This window comes from Arvicanthis niloticus, chromosome 5 (genome assembly GCF_011762505.2).
Source record: "Arvicanthis niloticus isolate mArvNil1 chromosome 5, mArvNil1.pat.X, whole genome shotgun sequence".
Classification (NCBI taxonomy): domain Eukaryota; kingdom Metazoa; phylum Chordata; class Mammalia; order Rodentia; family Muridae; genus Arvicanthis; species Arvicanthis niloticus.
This window is the reverse complement of record NC_047662.1, coordinates 8,117,794-8,134,366: the sequence shown is the minus strand read 5'-3', so window position 1 is coordinate 8,134,366 and position 16,573 is coordinate 8,117,794. Positions and strand designations below refer to the sequence as shown.

At 54.3% G+C, this 16,573-nt stretch overlaps 2 protein-coding genes across 8 annotated transcripts; one reads left to right on the top strand and one right to left on the bottom strand.

Moving 5' to 3' along the window:
• Window positions 1-8,778, bottom strand: LOC117708783 (F-box only protein 44). 7 transcript variants are annotated; one of them, XM_034502635.2, is made up of 6 exons: window positions 8,618-8,773; window positions 7,154-7,440; window positions 5,291-5,417; window positions 5,105-5,200; window positions 4,861-4,996; window positions 1-806 (listed from the first exon to the last, which is right to left on the bottom strand). In XM_034502635.2, exons 2-6 carry the CDS (start codon window positions 7,416-7,418, stop codon window positions 663-665), a joined length of 768 nt encoding a protein of 255 aa, XP_034358526.1. In that variant the 5' UTR covers window positions 7,419-7,440; window positions 8,618-8,773; the 3' UTR covers window positions 1-662. The 7 variants fall into 7 exon arrangements, with proteins under 7 accessions (XP_034358526.1, XP_034358524.1, XP_034358521.1 ...); XM_034502633.1 differs by having other exon boundaries at window positions 8,336-8,628; XM_034502630.2 differs by lacking the exon at window positions 8,618-8,773 and adding an exon at window positions 8,336-8,552 and having other exon boundaries at window positions 7,154-7,505.
• A 7-nt stretch (window positions 8,779-8,785) lies between these two features.
• Fbxo2 (F-box protein 2) lies at window positions 8,786-14,843 on the top strand. Its single transcript, XM_034502640.2, has 7 exons — window positions 8,786-8,893; window positions 9,251-9,282; window positions 12,433-12,810; window positions 13,166-13,295; window positions 13,375-13,470; window positions 14,018-14,147; window positions 14,379-14,843. The coding sequence occupies exons 2-7, from the start codon at window positions 9,261-9,263 to the stop codon at window positions 14,511-14,513; spliced, it is 891 nt and encodes a 296-aa protein (XP_034358531.1). The 5' UTR covers window positions 8,786-8,893; window positions 9,251-9,260; the 3' UTR covers window positions 14,514-14,843.
• Window positions 14,844-16,573: the final 1,730 nt, after the last annotated feature.

Genomic DNA, 16,573 nt, shown 5'->3' with positions numbered 1-16,573 from the left:
AAGAGGCTAGAAACATTTTATTTGGCTATGTAACAGGAAGGACGAGTGGTGCTGGGGTCAGGGGGTAGTGTGTCAACTGAAGCTCCTACAGATGGGGCTGGGACATTTCCAAGCCACAAAGAACCTGGCCAGGTCCTTCTACTGTTTTCCTATCCCAGCTCTCAGAATCTCGGTCCATCCTGCCTCTCGTCCTGCGTCCTCTGGGGAGTCCTGCACTCATTGGTACCCACCTTGGCTTTGGGGCTTTGCTGATGACAAGGACAGTCTGATCCTACCTATCTGGTACCAGGCCTGACTTGAAGGCCAAAGATGAGAGCATACAGTGGCTGACAACCAGGCTAAGACCTGGCCAGCGGAGCCTTCTATCCCAGGTCTGCCTTATGACATCTGCATCATTAAAGGCAGTCCCCAAACCTGTCAGATATGTTGTCTGTCCCCGATCTAAGGGCCCTTAAGGAGAACGAGGAGAGAGGTCAGGGGTAGAAACAGGTCTGGGCAAGCATACAACCTGGGGACCTCTCTCTTGTGTCCACACAGAGGTAGCTGGGGGCAAAGACTAGCAGTGAGGTCTGGGAGTGACTGACTTCCACCTCCTCTTCCCAAGCCTGGCCCTTTTCTACTCTTTACCAATTAGGGCTCCGAGGATTGGGGCTCAGGAGGCATCAGGGCAGCGGGGGCCCAATGACAATGCTGCTGTTGGTGACTCTCGGGCCGTACCAGCCGGCCCAGTAGTGAGTGTCCACGCCTCCGTGCTGAAACCAGATGTAGCGGACGCCGGGCGGATAGTTGGAGAATGTGTGTGAAACCTGAGGTGGGAGCAGACAGAGGGGAGCAGTCAGGGTCTACTACATAAGACCTGTCTCCAAAAACAAAGCCAGGGGGACTGCAGAGACGACTCCATGTCTAGGAGCATTGACGGCTCTTGTAGAGGACCAGGGTTCTATTCCCAGCACCTGCATGGCAGCTCACAACCATCTGTTACTCCAGTTCCAGGAGAGCCGAAGCCCTCTTCTGGCCTTCTAGGCACACAGGAAAAACACTTATACACATAAAATAAAAAATAAATCTTTTGCCAGAACAGTGGAACAGAGCTGGGGGAGCAGATTCATCAAGAGTGTTTTTGTAGCACACTGGAAGCCCCAGCTTTCATCCCCAGTACCACGGTGGTGCTCGCCTTTAATTCTAGCACTCAGGAAGGTCAGAAGTTCAAGGTCATCCCTGGCTATGTATTACGGTAGAGGGACCCTGAACAGACAACAGCAGATCTGTAATTCAGTAAGGTACTTGTCCTGTAGAGCAGCGTGCACTCAGCCCTGTGTTCAATCCTCAGCGCCACATAAACCAAGCATGGTGGTGAACACCTGTGATCTTATTAGCACTTGGAGGTTAGAGGCAGGAGGAGCATGAGCTCAAAGTGACCTCCACTATGTAGCAAGCTGGGGACCAGCCTGAGCTACATGAGACCCTGTATCAGAAAAATCGAAACAGAAATAAAAAACAAATTAAAAGAGAGCCACGTTACTCAGCCTTAGATTCAACTCACCCTGGGGCAGTTGACTGACGACTTATTTGCATCAGGGCTTGACTCATTGATACATCTATTAATAAAGTTTTGCTGGAACAGGGCTACTTTGTTGTCTGAAGCTGCAGACAGAACACAGCAGCAGCAGAACTGAGAGGCTAGTCCTCAGACGGGAAGTTTGGAGCTGCGTGTTTATGCAAGTGAGTGCAGTACCAATTTCTTCCAGAAGGCGGCCCAGGTGTTGGAGTTGCCTGTTCCAAATGTTTTATTTATTTGCCTATTTATTTAAGGTTTATTTTATGTATGTGAGTACACTATCATTTTCTTCAGACACACCAGAAGAGGGCATCGGAACCCGTTAAGGATGGTTGTGAGCCACCATGTGGTTGCTGGGAATTGAACTCGGGATCTCTGGAAGAGAGATCAGTGCTCTTAACCACTGAGCTGTCTCTCCAGCCCCACATATTTATTTTTAACATCAGGTCTCTGTAGCCTAAATAGTCCCGGGATGCACTACAAAACTCAAGCTGGCCAGGTGTGATGACACACGCCTTTAATTCCAGCACCCAGGAGGCAGAGGCAGAAGGATCTCTGTGAGTTCTAGGTTACCCTGGTCTATATACTGAGTTCTACAGCAGCCAGGACTACACAAAGATACCCCATCTCAAAACAACAATAAAACTTCAAACTGGCTGGGCAGTGGTGGCGCAAGCCTTTAATCCCAGCACTTGGGAGGCAGAGGCAGGCAGATTTCTGAGTTCGAGGCCAGCCTGGTCTACAAACCCTGGCTTGAAAAAACAAAACAAAAAACAAAACAAAACAAAACACTTCAAACTGTTCTGTCAGCGGTGGTACTCTAGCACTTGAGAGGCAGAGGCAGGCAGATTTCTGGAGTTTGAGGCCAGCCTGGTCTACAGAATGAGATCCAGGACAGCCAGGGCTACACAGAGAAACCCTGCCTTGAAAAACAAAACAAACAAACAAAACAACAACAACAACACCCAAAAAAAACCAAACAAACGGATTTGGAATGTACAGTGATGCCCCTGCCCCAGACTCTTCAGTAGTGCAGGCGTGAGTCACCACAACGGGCTTTGTATCTGGCCTCAGTGGTAAAACACGTGCTTAGCCTGTGTCCTGAGGTCTTAGGCTCAGTCTAACCCCACCAAATAAATAAAGAGAAGAAAGACAACAAGGGTGACCACGATGCAGATAACACAGCTGCTTCTCAACTGACGGTGGGCAGGCCCAGACAGACTCACCACAGGCTGACCTCCAGCTAAACTGAAGATTTGATAAACCCACCACCCATTAGAAAAAATCCTGCTGGGTGGTGGTACACGCCTTTAATCCCAGCACTCAGGAGGCAGAGGCAAGTAGATCTCTGAGTTCTGAGATTGAGGCCAGCCTGATCTACAGACCTGAGTTCCAGGATAGCCAGGGCTACACAGAGAAACCTTCTCTCAAAAAACAAACAAACAAACAGAAAAAATATTCTAAGTAGAATGCTGGTTAAGTCCACATTCTCCTACACTTCCAGTGGGGTCACATTCCCATTGTAAAGTGTAATCTGAGTTGAGCAGGGGAGCTCTGGACTGATGGCTCAGTGGTTAAGAGCACTAGTTACTCTTGCAGAGGATCAGGGTTCAATTCCCAGCACCTGCATGGCAACTCCCAACCTCCTGTAACTCCAGTTTCATGGGATTTGACGCCTTCTTCTCGTCTCCTCGGGTACTGCATGAATGTGGTCCACATACATGCAGGCAAACCACCCGTACACATAAAATACAAATAAATAAATCATGAAAATAAGTTTGGGGCACTTTGTCTAAATGATAGATACTAGTTTTTAGTAGCAGTCACACATGCTGAAAACTCTCTCTCTCTCTCTCTCTCTCTCTCTCTCTCTCTCTCTCCCTCCCTCCCTCCCTCCCTCCTTCCCTCCCTCCCTCCGTCCCTCCCTCCCTCCCGCCCTCCCTCCCTCCCTCCCTCCCTCAGACAGGCTCAGACAGGGTTTTAGGTGGTACATGTTGTTCTGGAAGTTGCTATAGAGGGCCTCCTAATCCTCCTGCATCATCATCATCATCATCATCATCTTCTTCTTCTTCTTCTTCTTCTTCTTCTTCTTCTTCTTCTTCTTCTTCTTCTTCAAGAATTATTTATTTTACGTATATGAGTACACAAGTACACTGTAGCTGTCTTCAGACACACCAGAAGGGGAATTGGATCTCATTACAGATGGTTGTGAGCCACCATGTGGTTGTGTGGAATCTGAGAATTGAACTCAGAACCTCTGGAAGAGCAGTCAGTGCTCTTAACCTCTGAGCCATCTCTCCATCCCCCTGCATTTACTTCTTAAGTGTTGGGATTACAGGCATGAACCACCATATGTGGCCCTGACCACTTACTTTAATTAAATTTAATTAATCAGTCAATTAATTAATTTTCTAGTTTTTTGAGACAGAGTTTCTCTGTATAGTTTCACTTGACCTGGAACTTGCTATAGACCAGGCTGGCTTTGAACTCAGAGATCCACCTGCCTCTGTCTCCCCAGTGTTGGGATTAAAAGTGTGCACCACCACCTCTGCCACTGCCACCACCACCCAGCTGTCCTTGTGTGTTTTTATTTTATTTCTCTGTGATACTGGAGTTGAACCAGTTCATGCTAGGCAGGCACTCAGCCACTGAATGTTATTTCCAGCCCCCTCTTTTTCACTGATTCTAATTTCGAGACAGGGTCTCCCTAAGTTGCCAGGCTAGCCTTTGCCCATTGCTGCCTCAGTTTCCCAACACCGGCATTTCTGGTTGCACACACACACACACACACACACACACACACGGTCTCATTTTATTCTAAATATATGAATGCTTTGCCAGCATATATGTATATGTGCTATATATGTGCCTGGCATCTGCAAAGAACTGAAGAGGGGATTTGAATCCCTTGGAACTGGAATGACAGGTGGCTGTGAGCCACCATGTGGGTGGTAGGATTTGAACCTACCTTTTGCAAGAGCAAAGGTGTTGTGAAGTGCTGAGGGCCTGTCTTTAAGTCCAATTGTTTATTTACGTTTTAGTATTGGGGGTGGAACTACAGGGCTTTGTGTATTCTGGGCAATCAGTCCACCATGGAGACATCCTTTTTGGAAAGTTTTTCTGGTGGTTGGGGCTCCCCTCCCCCCCCCCCCCCCCCCCCCCCCCCCCCCCCCCCGTCTCCCACCTCTGATGTCTAAGCTGGAAGCTTATTCCTCTTCTTCTACTACAGCAAGTGAGGCCCAGGTGAGGGAGGGCAGAGTTTGGGTTGAGCACAGGTCCCTGTGGGGACCTTGTCCACGTACCTCCCTCCACTTGGCATCGCTTTTCTGCTGGATCATCACCGGGTCCGGCTGGAAGGTTCCCAGTGGTGCGTGGGCTGATGACAGGAGCTGGACGCACAGCTGGTACTTGGACCCGCAGTCTGGCCTGGCTGCAAACCTGCAGACAGAAGGAAGGGCCCATGAAGACCTGGGAGATGGGGGGCAGGGCAGGGGTGGGGCGCCTGGATGGCAGGCCCCCTCCCCAGACCCTCGCCCCAGCACTCACCAGTCCTTGACCTCGATGTCCGGCCGGGTGGTGTCCATCAGCTCCTCCCAATACCCTTCAGCCTTGAGGTCCACCACCTGGGACTTGAGGCAGGTGCTGGGGGAGGGGGGAGGAGGAGCTGGAGTTCAGCACTGGACCCTGATGTTAAGATGCGGGCTCCCCCCACCCCAAGGCCCTAGATCTTACTAATAAGAAGTCACGAAGTATTTCTTGACCTGGTCATTGGGGAACTCCTTCCGCTGGTCTCTGGGGAGACCCTCCACCTTCCATTCATCCCCTCCGTTCACATCCAGGCTCCAGAACTCAAATCCCTCTGTGGGGAGAGCAGAGTCTACCATGGAGGAGGCCCCTCAGGACACCTTCTCCAAGCACCCCTTCCTCCTGCTCAGAGCTGGGACCTCCAAGCTGCTCTCCAGCCCGCGTGTTGTAGGTAGCACACTGGGTGCTTCCTGTGTAGGTAAGAGACTCCCATTGAGAATGCTGGCTGACCGAACTCCCTCTCTTAATGGAGAGTGTTCTGGCAGACAGATTGGAGTCTCATTCAACTTCAGTAGTAATGGGTTGTGTGGCTATAGACATGTTACTTTCCTTCTCTGAACCTTGGTCCCTTTGCCAGCTACTGTCAAGCATAGAGGTTAAATTGTGGTTGCACACGCCTGCCATCCCAGCAGGCTGAGGCAGGAGGATTGCTGTGAGTTCAAGGTCAATCTAGGCCACATAGTGAGTACCAGGTCAGACAGGGCAAGACAGCAAGACCCTATTTCAAAACAAAAGAAAACCCAAGGCCAGCAAATGCCTCATCAGGGGTGTCTGAGGATCCCACACGGTAGAAGGAGAAACCCGACTCTCACAAGCTGTCCTCTGACTTCCACATGTGTGCAGTAGCATGCACAACTGCCCCGCCACACTACCTAACATAAATAAATGTCCAAAAAAAAAAAAAGCCACTCTGCAGAGTGCCATGATATCGTAGGTTTTGGGGCTCCGTGCTATCTCTACCATATAGTCTTTTCTTTTTATTTTTATAATCCTTTAAAAACTTAAAACTCAGCTGGTCATGGTGGTGCATTCCTTAATGCCAGTGTTTGGGAGGCAGAGACAGGTGGGTCACTATGAGTTCAAGGTCAGCTTGGTCTACATGGTGAGTTCCAGGACAGCCAGGGCTACCTTTATTGTAATAATAGAGAGACCCTGCGTCATCCCACTCACCAAACAAAGCAAATCAAGCCATAAAACTCTTCTCAGTTTGTTGGCTTGGTTTGGGATGTGGTCTGCCCAGCAATGTATAACAGCATGGCTGGGGAGAGGGGGGATGGTTAAAGGACACAGACAGGCAGCTGGAGGCTCTGGGCTGCTTGGACTAATGCCCTCACCACTTTTCTTGATGTTTGAGCAGGTAACAGAAAGCATGGTCCTTCCCATACTGTAGTGTAACCTCAGGCTGCAGCACAGCCTGGGCTGGAGGGAATCCGGATGACCAGAAGATGACCTGTTCTTGAACGAGAAGGCAAAGGAGACTTCATCACTCCTTCATCCATAGGCAAGGCCCCTTCTGGAACAGTCTGTAGGTTTAACCTGGGGTCTGTGAGGCCTCATTTATTTTCCTAGGAAAGATTTTAGGGGAGGCTAGCCTCAGACTCACAATCCTCCTGCCTCAGTCTCCCTAGTGGTGGGATTCCAGGTATTAGCGCCATTACCAACTGAGAAGTAACTGGTTTGCTTTGAGACAGAGTCAAGTAGCCCAGACTGGCCTCTGACAGCTGGCCTTGAACTCCCTATCCTCTTGTGTCTGCTTCCCAAGTGCTGGGATTACAGGTGTGTGCCCTCATACCCAGCTGAGAAATCATCTATAGTAGACAGTACCGTGACCTCAGTCTACCCATTTGGAAAGTGGGTGTGTCAGTAGTAGTACCTGCATCTAAGAATTGTTCTGAGAGGAATAAAGGCTATAATGTAGCTAAAGGGCTCACAGCCTGTAGTGTTTAGGACACATACTGTGGTCACCTAACAGAGCATGTGTCCTGTTGGAGGCATACCCTAGGCACCCACCTTCAGCACAAGGGTTGTGAAGGAGATTCCTCTGCAGGCTGCGCAGGAAGTAGAAGATCTTCCAGTCAGCCACAGGCTGGTCCCAGTCCTCGGTGATGAAGCCCTCTTGAAGGCATTTGCGCTTCCAGAGTGTAACCAGGTCAATGAGGTCTCTCCAGAGGCTGCAGACAGGTCGGCAGCGCAGCAGCAGCTGGCGGGCCGGGACGTGGGTGAACAGTTCCAGTAGAATGTTCTCGGGCAGCTCGTTGATGTTGCCTACAGCCATGGTGGCGGCTCCTAGCCTGCTCCTGTGGGTATTGGAGAGCTGTTCTATGCACCCAGCCTTCTCCCTGGCCAGTGACAATCCCAGCACCTAGGGATAGAGAGATTCCGGACCCAACTGCCAGTGACGTTCTCCAGAGTCACTGTGCTGTTCTGACCTTCAGTTTCCACGGTAAACAGGGCCGGGGAATGGTACTTTCCTCCAGGGTCACCAGCAGCTCAAGGTGCATGGGCTGGGGAGTTACTTAATAAGCAATGAGATCTGGTTTCCCCCAACCCGGGCACCTAAGAACAGCCTCTAAGGAGGCCCAGGGAGCTTCCCAAGGTCACACAAACAGGAGAGGAGGGGAGGCAGCCCCGGCCCTCACTGAATATAGAGCCAGCCATTTTCAATAGGCCAGCAGTCTTTTAAGAGGAGGGTAACAATGGGAAGCCTTGTGAGCACTCCGGCTTGCCACTCTTCATTTCCTTCCATCCCCCACACGGGGAAAGGGGGAGAGCTGGAGATCGAGGGTTATCACTGGCCCTCAGGACCGGTCACGGAGTACAAAAGGCTCAGTGACGTTCTCAAGATCTCGGAGAATTTGACCCGTTTACCTGAACCCGAGGAAAGGTGTAAGACTGGAAAAGAGCCTTCCTAACTCCCTCCCTCACCCGCGCCCAGGGCCCATCGAGTCTTTCATTTATGCGTGGCCCTAAAATGGGCTACCCTGATCAAGACCAGATTCAGATCTCTGAGCACCGATGGCATCCATAGCCCAGTTCTTCGAAGCCTCACAGTACAGTTGGGGCAAAGCTTGAGGCCTGGGTCTTAAAGGTGCTAGGCCCTGAGGATCGCAGAGCGCGTGCCCCTCCTCCCCGCTAGGTCTCTGCCCACTGCGTCTCAGTCCCGGCGCTGGGCGCTTCCCCTCCCGCAGTCACCTGGGATCCGCCGCCCCGAGGGATCCTGCTAGGCCTTGGGGTTGCACAGCCCGAGCCTGCGTGGCCAGGAATGCAGACTTGCCTACTACTCGCCAAACGTCTTCCTGCTGGGGCGCTCACTGCTCCCTTCCTGCGGTTACCTGCTCTTAGCGGGGTTGCGCGTTGGAGAACAGCACCCACGACACAGCCCCGCCTACTTCTCATCAGACCCCGCCCCACAACACTGGCCCCTCTCCCTCCCCATTCTCCTTGTCACCCACGTTTGGTCGCGCTGCGCCATACCCTTGGTTCTTGGGGGTGAGCCATCCGGGCCAATGGTGGCCCGGGGTGCGACCCGCCTACTGTTTGTCAGACCACGCCTCCAGCCCCACCCCGTTTTCTCTGTCACCGGCTCTCTGTCCGGCTGCCCCACAACGAACGCTGGGTCTTGGAACTGCGGCTTTCAGTCAGTGTTGGCTCAGGATAAGGCCCCGCCCACGGTCCTCAAGACCCCGCCCACCACTAGTCCTCCAGGCCCCGCCTCATCCGCTCACTCCCGGGACTCGCCCCCACCACAGCGTAGGAAAATTACCTGGGGGGTGGGGGGCAAGAAGGCTCCGATACCCCCAATTCCATTGGGCTCGGCGCTCGCACCCTCTACTCCCTAGCCGTCTGACCCCAGATATCCTCCTGCACCCATCCTCCAAGCACACTTGGAGTCCCCCCATCCTGTAGCTGTCCCTGTTCCTCTCCAGTTCCCGGGTCCTTCCGGAAGCTGTACCTTGGGTTACGCGGGGTGCAGGACTCCCTGCCTCAGCCCGGGCCAGAGGCGGGGCGCACGGGGCCTTTAAGAGGCGCGGCGGCGCGGGCCCGGCTGACGCGGGCAGCTCCAGGACTCGCCACCCGCAGCGCTCAGGCTCCTCTCTCTCTCGACAGCGCCGCAGCGATGGATGGAGATGGTGATCCAGGTATCCGCTGCTGGCCCCCGCTAGATACGGACCCGGGAGACAGGGCGGACCAGCGCCGCAGACGGCGCTCAAACTTCCGCGCCAGGAAAACCCTGAAGACAGTCTAGGGAGCAGGTTTCTGCCTGGTGTTGCGATGTGGAGGGAGGAGGACGCCTGGGTCTCCAAATTGGCATCGGAGGACTCTGGCATCTCAGGCTCCAGACTTCCTGGGGTTTGAGATCCGGGTTCCCGCAAGCTTTTGCTTCCAGAACTTCTTCCATTTGCTAGCGCTGCCTCTGGAGTCCCCGCGGGGTCCTAGGGTTTACAAACCTCACCCTGCATCCATCCTAGCTTCCTGGGGGGACGCCCTTCTCTGGAAGAGCCGCTTGTATTGGAGTAACTGGCTGTTCCGTGGGGACCAGGCTAGGGGTGAGGAAGGCTGCTTTTGGCAGAAGCTCTGGGTCCTCAAGGATTGCCCAGTCATCTTTTTCTGGCACCAAAGACCCCACCCCTTCTGCCCTCCAGCTCCCTGCTGGGCCTGTGGGGGGTTCCTTGCTGAGTCAGACTGGGGAGCAGACCTGCCTGCCATGACCCTTACCCCTATCTCACTAACCACACTCGAGCGTTCACTCTTTGGGGAGGGGCAGATGAACTCTAAGGTGGCCAGGCTTCCCTCCATCCCTGACCCTCCACCCCCCTCCCCCCCCCCGACTCCTAGTCCCAAAGCCTCACTCTCAGACAGTGTCCCGCTTCAACATCATCTACAGGGCCCCAGAATAGGCTCCCGTTTTCTCCCTGGGCCCAGGAAGTCCCTGGACTCCGGGGCCCAATCCAGGTGAGTGAGTCAGCTTGGGGTCAGCACCCAGGTCTAGATAACTTTCCTACGGCAACAAAGTGGCAAGCTGTGTTCAAGGGGGGGCGGGGGGGCTGTAATCCGATATGGGTAACCTCAATGCCAGACCCAGGGGCCAGGAGAGAGGACTGGGTGAGGTACACCTTTCCGGGGAGCATCAGGTATCTGCTGGGGCCAGGGCAGGGCTGGGGTGATGGTGAACAGGTGAGGACATTGGGCCCACCCCTCCAGAGCTGTTGGAAGCAAGAAGGAGAATTGTTTTGCTTTCTCTTTGCTACTGTCCTGGGGTGGAACCGTTTCCTCATTGCCAACGGAGGAGTAAACACCTACATATGACAACGTGACCAAAACACGTTAGAAATGCAGGGAAAGTGGTCTCTCTCTCTCCCTCCCTCCCTCCATCTCTGTCTCTCTCTGTCTCTCTGTCTCTGTCTCTCTCTCCCTCCCTCCATCTCTGTCTCTCTGTCTGTCTGTCTCTGTCTGTCTGTCTGTCTCTCCCTCCATCCGTCTGTCTCTCTCTCCCTCTATCCATCTCTGTCTCTCTCTCTCTCTCTCTCTCTCTCTCTCTCTCTCTCTCTCTCTCTGTGTGTGTGTGTGTGTGTGTGTTCTCGATTCACCATGGCTGGTGAAGGACTCACTGCTCTAAAGAAAGCAGAAATTCTGATTCAGCTCTCCAGTGCTGCCGGTGTCGGCAATACTGGTCCCTGCAAGCTTTTGCTTGGTATCACCTTAGAAGAGGGTTAGGGAATAGGCCACCTGTCCCTCCCCTGACACAGAGCCTGTTCCCTTATTTCCTTGGCTTCTCAGGGTCAGTCCAGTCTTCAGAAACTCTGAGAGAAGTGGCCTCCATTACCCAGGGTGTCTGGATCCCCTCCCCACTGGCCCTCTCTCCTTTACAGATACCGGGCACTCAGTGTCTGCTTACTCAAGGCTTCTTTGGTGGCCCAGATGAGGCGGGCTGAGATCCAAGAGATACACAGCTGCCCACGCCATCCTGGGTATTCAGTGGACTGACCTCAAGAACCCAGCCTGGAGACAGTGCTTTTTTTTCTCCCCTGGTGCCTAGTCCTCACTATGGGGTCAAGAGTTCCCACTGACTTAGCAAGAGTATCTGTCCCTATTGTCTTGCTCCTCTGTGGGAAGGGGATGAATTTCAGCATAAATCTGATGGTCTGACACAACGATGGCCCCATTTCACAGATGAGGAGACTGAGGGCGAGGGATGGAAAAAGAGAGGAGACTCTTCCCAAATCACCTAGTACCTCTCTTTGTCTGTTTCCCTTCTCCACCTTATACAACAGTGGCTGGCTGGGGATAGCTGAATCTGTAGCCCATTCTCCTCACCCAGAACCCTTGAGTTCCTTGAGTGCCAGCCGGACCTACACCAATCACTTCGTATCCACAGTTGACCATCCACAGCATCAAAACCAAGACCAGACTGTCAATTCAACCAATTCTTTTGGTGGCTGGTTAAGCTGGCTTCTGTGTTGGACTGAAGGTGTTCAAATCCAGGCTCCAAGTTGTGTGACCCTGGACCTTGTCACCTCTCTGTCCTTCCATGAAGCGGACTTGGGTGCAGCCTGAAGGAGATGGTTTGAGGAATGAGGGAGTAATTCCAATAGTCAGAGCGGTACCTTGCTCTTGATAAGCGCTGGTAAAACACAGTAGCTCCTCACTCCACACAGGGACAAAAGTGGTGGTTCCCCGGGCCACATCCTCGCGGTCAGTCCATCGTACACAAAGGTTGTTAACAAACAACCAGAGCACGGACAGGAGCTAGGAGGCCCTTGAATGCGTATGACCTCGAGCCGTGAGGGGTTATGCTAAAGGCATCTCCAGGAAGGCTTCCCGGAGGAGGCCAGGGACCCAGAGGTCTGAGAGGGTGCTTAGGAGAACTGACCCATCAGTACAAGGCCATCAGTAATCCCAGATCCCTGTGAGTGTCTACTAGCCCTGCAGGGGGACACAGCACTTGAAGCAATTCTTCTGGCTTCCGGGGGAGCTCTGTACCCTTGGGTGGGCTTCCTCCCTGTGCACATTTTAGGGCTGCAGAACTTGTGTGTGTGTGTATGTGTGTGTGTGTGTGTGTGTGTGTGTGTGTGTGACAGAGACTGATTCACAGTACTCTTTCTGGAACTCAGTATCCTGTGTTGGCCTCACGCTCACAGAGATGTGCATGTCTCTGCTTCACGAGTGCTGGCCTTATGGGTGAATGCCAGCAAGTCCTGGTCAAAAACCTCTGGCCCCCTGCTGTGGTTTACTCAAAGTGGGACTTGGAAGGGTACAGTTTGGGAATCACAGCTTTCCCTTACTCACAGAGTGTGTGAGCCACCCCGAAGAGGCTAGCCCAGAGGAGCAGCCAGAGGAGACGGGCGCCGAGGCGAGTGCGGAGGAGGAGCAGCCCCGGGAGGAGGAGGAGGAAGAGGCGGAGGCCGCGGAGTACCTGGCGGAGTTGCCCGAGCCACTGCTGCTGCGCGTGCTGGTCGAGCTGCCGGCTACGGAGCTGGTGCAGGTCTGCCGTCTGGTGTGCCAGCGCTGGAAGGAGCTGGTGGACAGCGCCCCACTGTGGCTGCTCAAGTGTCAGCAGGAGGGGCTGGTGCCCGAGGGCAGCGCTGACGACGAGCGGGACCACTGGCAACAGTTCTACTTTCTGAGCAAGAGGAGGCGCAACCTGCTGCGGAACCCGTGCGGGGAAGGTGAGGGACACATAGTTGGATGCCCACTGTCCCTTCTAGAAAACGGCCCTCGGTGCCAGCCCGCCTCAAGGTTAAATGAGATGAAGCGCTTGGTGCAATGTCTTGCCCAGAACATCCCTCTGCTCCCTGGAGAGTCTCTTCTCAGGGCATCCACTCTCAGTGAACTGGGGCGGGACAGGTCCTGTGGACACTGAGCCTGGGGTAGGCTGAAAGCGTCTACATTCCCGTCACTCGTCTGCCCATTGAGACCTTGGGAAAGTATCCATGTCCACTCTGCCTCCCACTACTAGGGCAAGAGCCAGGGCTTCAAGCAAGGGGGCTGTGTGACCAGGGTGGGGCTGTCGTATTCCCACAGAGGACTTGGAGGGCTGGAGCGACGTGGAGCACGGTGGCGACGGCTGGAGGGTGGAGGAACTGCCCGGAGACAGTGGGGTGGAATTTACCCAAGATGACAGCGTTAAGAAGTACTTCGCCTCCTCCTTCGAGTAAGTAGAAGGGACAAGGGGGAAAGGGAGGGGAAAGCGGGGGGTGGGGGGCACCGGGTCCTGACGCCTGTTCCCCCAGGTGGTGTCGCAAAGCGCAGGTCGTTGATCTGCCGGCCGAGGGCTACTGGGAGGAGCTACTGGACACCACCCAGCCTGCCATCGTGGTGAAGGACTGGTGAGCAGCTGTTGGGGGGAGGGTTCGGGACTGGAGGGGAAGGAGAAAGGGTGGTGGTGGAGGGATTAGCTGTTTGCCACACATTCAGTGTTGTGGTCACGTGGGACACGGGCCTGCAAGGATTGGCACCGGGTGGAAAGCTATTCCTGTGTTGAGTTTAAAATGTTGGCGAATGGGTGTGCACATGCCCGCGCTTAAGGCAAGTCAAGAATACTACTAATAAGGCTTGCTTACCTCCTACATGTACACACACACACAGACACACACACACACACACACACACACACACACACACACACACACACACACACCACATATCCATTTCTGTACCCCCTAGGATGGCTTTGGTTCCAAGGTTGGATCTGGCACATTTTGAGTTTGTCTCTGGGGGCCTAGTCTCCCCTTCTCTGTGGCCGTAGCTTCTTTATCTGTGAAATGGGGACACTGGGGGACACTGGCCCGGCAGAGATGCTGGGCCGGGCAGAAGAGATCTCTGGCCGAGTGAGGGTCTCAGCAGGTGAGACCTGTGCCCCGCACTCCCCTGCAGGTACTCGGGCCGCACGGATGCGGGCAGCCTGTACGAGCTCATTGTGAGGCTGCTGTCGGAGCACGAGGACGTGCTGGCGGAGTTCAGTACGGGACCGGTGGCTGTACCAGAGGATGGCAGCTGGATGGAGGTGAGCCGGCTGGGCCGAGGGGGCAGGGCGGGGAGCTCCCGGGTGGAGCCTGTGAAAACCCCGTCCATGGCGCTTGGGCGCTGAGAGTGTGGTCGGTCCCCGGCTTGTGGAGCCTGTACAAGTTCAACCCACAGTCAGAGCTGAGGTCGGGATGCTGCGTCCGAGTGGGACGGCAGGGACAGCCTGAGACCCCTGAGGCTGACGCCTGACGCTATACCCTTTCACCTCCAGGTCTCCCACACCTTCACAGACTACGGGCCAGGCGTCCGCTTCGTCCGCTTCGAGCACGGAGGGCAGGACTCGGTCTACTGGAAGGGCTGGTTCGGGGCCCGGGTGACCAACAGTAGCGTGTGGGTGGAACCCTGAGCGACCTCCTCCACCCCCACCATCCGCCCTCTAGGGCAGAATTCTGGGGTAGAAAGGCCTTAATTTAGTTGGTAGCATCCTCACCTGTCTCATCCACGCCTCTTTCCCGCCCCTTCATCCAGTCTGGTTCACCCCCCACCCCCACCCCCAGGGGAGAGAAGGATTTGTTGCTTTACTGTGGGATGACTTCCATTTGCATCTCCACGGGCAGTCGCTTCTAGAATGTACGGTCCGAGGGGGGTATGGGGCTGCTGCTGGATCCCGCGCACCTAGCATTGTGCCTGCCTCAAAGTGGGCACTCAATAAATATTTGTCCAAAGACGGCAACAATGGACGCGCAGATGAATGGACATCTCCCCCTCCCCATGGCTCTCTGTCTCCCCAGGGCCCCTGGCCCGGCCTGGAAAAGTACTTGGTGGCAGTCCAGCTGCTCGGGTTTCCAGGGGCTCCTGGGTTGGTGTGGGGCCAGCTGGGCCTGAGCAGGCCAGCGGACAAAGGCTAGGATTGTGAGTCTAAGGAGGGGCTGGCTGAGCCTGGCGCCTGAGGACATCCAAGCTGCCCAGAATCCGTAACAGGCCTTGGTAAGGGAGTGTGGGGTGCCTGCCCAACTGGCCCTCTTGGCCCAGTAGTTAGGCTGTATCTTGCTGCGTTGTTCCTACCGTCTCTGGAACAGTTTGGCAGTGACCCCACCAGATCTGAATACACACTCTCTTGGGCTTAGAGATGAAGGCTGTGGGGTGGCGCGCGCGCGCGCGCGCGCACACACACACACACACACACACACACACACAGAGAGAGAGAGAGAGAGAGAGAGAGAGAGAGAGAGAGAGAGAGAGAGATCACACTGGGAGGAAGAATCTTGGCTACTGCTTCATACTGACCTTCCTGGCCCTGGGCAGGATTGGTTTTATCTACAAGCTGGCTCCCTGTGCCATCCTGGGGGGCGGCGGGGGGAGGGAGGGAGGCTGTGGGAAGGGTGTGTTAGGCTGTAGATTTAGGCCTCTTGCTTTCTGGCATGTCAGCTCCTTCCCAGAATACTCCATGGCTGACTGGGGCGTGAGGAGAAGTCTTGTTGCTGTTGTCCTAACAGAGCCACTACGATCCACCCCCACTCTCCCCACCCCCAAGCTCTGCTTTCATCTTTTAGTCTGAGGTTTGGTGCCACCTGCTGGTGAGGTGGGATAGCCGCCTGAGCTGGGGCTTGCTTGCCTTGGTACCTTGACCCTTTTAATTGCTGCTGCTAAGTCTCAGTCTTGGGTGTGTGTGTGTGTGTGTGTGTGTGTGTGTGTGTGTGTGTGTGTAATTAGAGGTGGTTGTGAGCCCGACATGACTGCTGGGATCTGAACATGATTCCTCTGGAAGGAAGCAAGGGCTCCTAACCTCCAAGCCATCTCTCCAGTCACACTCCAAACTCTCCAGTTCCCCTGTTCACCCCAGTCCTTTCTAAGGGGACCCTGAGTCTGGGGGGGAGGCAAGGTCCACACCCACCTTAGTTGCTAAACATAAGAGGATCGATTGGTGGCCTTGGGCCCAGCATAATGGAAGGAAGTGTGAACTCATGAGGTCCTGGGTTGAAATGGATATTAAGTAAAGTGGAGCTTTAGGGTAACGGACTGACTGCGATGTGTGTGTGGAGCCTACCTGACTAGAGGAGGGAGCACAAAGCACTGAGGTGAGCCTTTCTGCCTCTAGGCAAAAAAAAAAAAAAAAAAAAAAAAAAGGCTTCTCAAGGGTTAGGAACCCACCAAAGAGACCTGAGGAGTTGGTTGAAGGGTGGAGTGACAGTTAAACTCAGTAGTTCGGGGAGACCAGCTGGCTGACTGAGATGTGGCGGTCAGGGGGTGTTGCAAGGAGAAGTGGAGCACAGGGTTCTGGGGCACAGGGTGCTTGCCGTTCACTCAGAGATGAACAGAGACTGTCATCAGGCTAACATGAACAGAATAAGGTGGTAAGTGGCACCCAGAATCAACATAGAAATAAAGTCCCCATTGGGGACCTGATCCAAGTTCAGTCTTAATCTTCAACTGGGCTGAGCCCACCCAGGAGGGCAGAGCGGAGCC

What these genes read in the sequence shown, in the direction of transcription:
- LOC117708783 (XM_034502630.2), bottom strand. Translation starts at nt 8,539, where the DNA reads ATGAGAAGTAGGCGGGGCTGTGTCGTGGGTGCTGTTCTCCAACGCGCA. An exon ending in TCACAACCCTTGTGCTGAAG is followed by an intron (nt 5,418 to 7,153) that starts GTGGGTGCCTAG and finishes CTCTCCCCACAG; the next exon opens with AGGGATTTGAGTTCTGGAGC. An exon ending in GACATCGAGGTCAAGGACTG is followed by an intron (nt 4,997 to 5,104) that starts GTGAGTGCTGGG and finishes TTCTGTCTGCAG; the next exon opens with GTTTGCAGCCAGGCCAGACT.
- Fbxo2 (XM_034502640.2), top strand. Translation starts at nt 9,261, where the DNA reads ATGGATGGAGATGGTGATCCAG. An exon ending in GGATGGAGATGGTGATCCAG is followed by an intron (nt 9,283 to 12,432) that starts GTATCCGCTGCT and finishes CCTTACTCACAG; the next exon opens with AGTGTGTGAGCCACCCCGAA. An exon ending in GCCATCGTGGTGAAGGACTG is followed by an intron (nt 13,471 to 14,017) that starts GTGAGCAGCTGT and finishes ACTCCCCTGCAG; the next exon opens with GTACTCGGGCCGCACGGATG.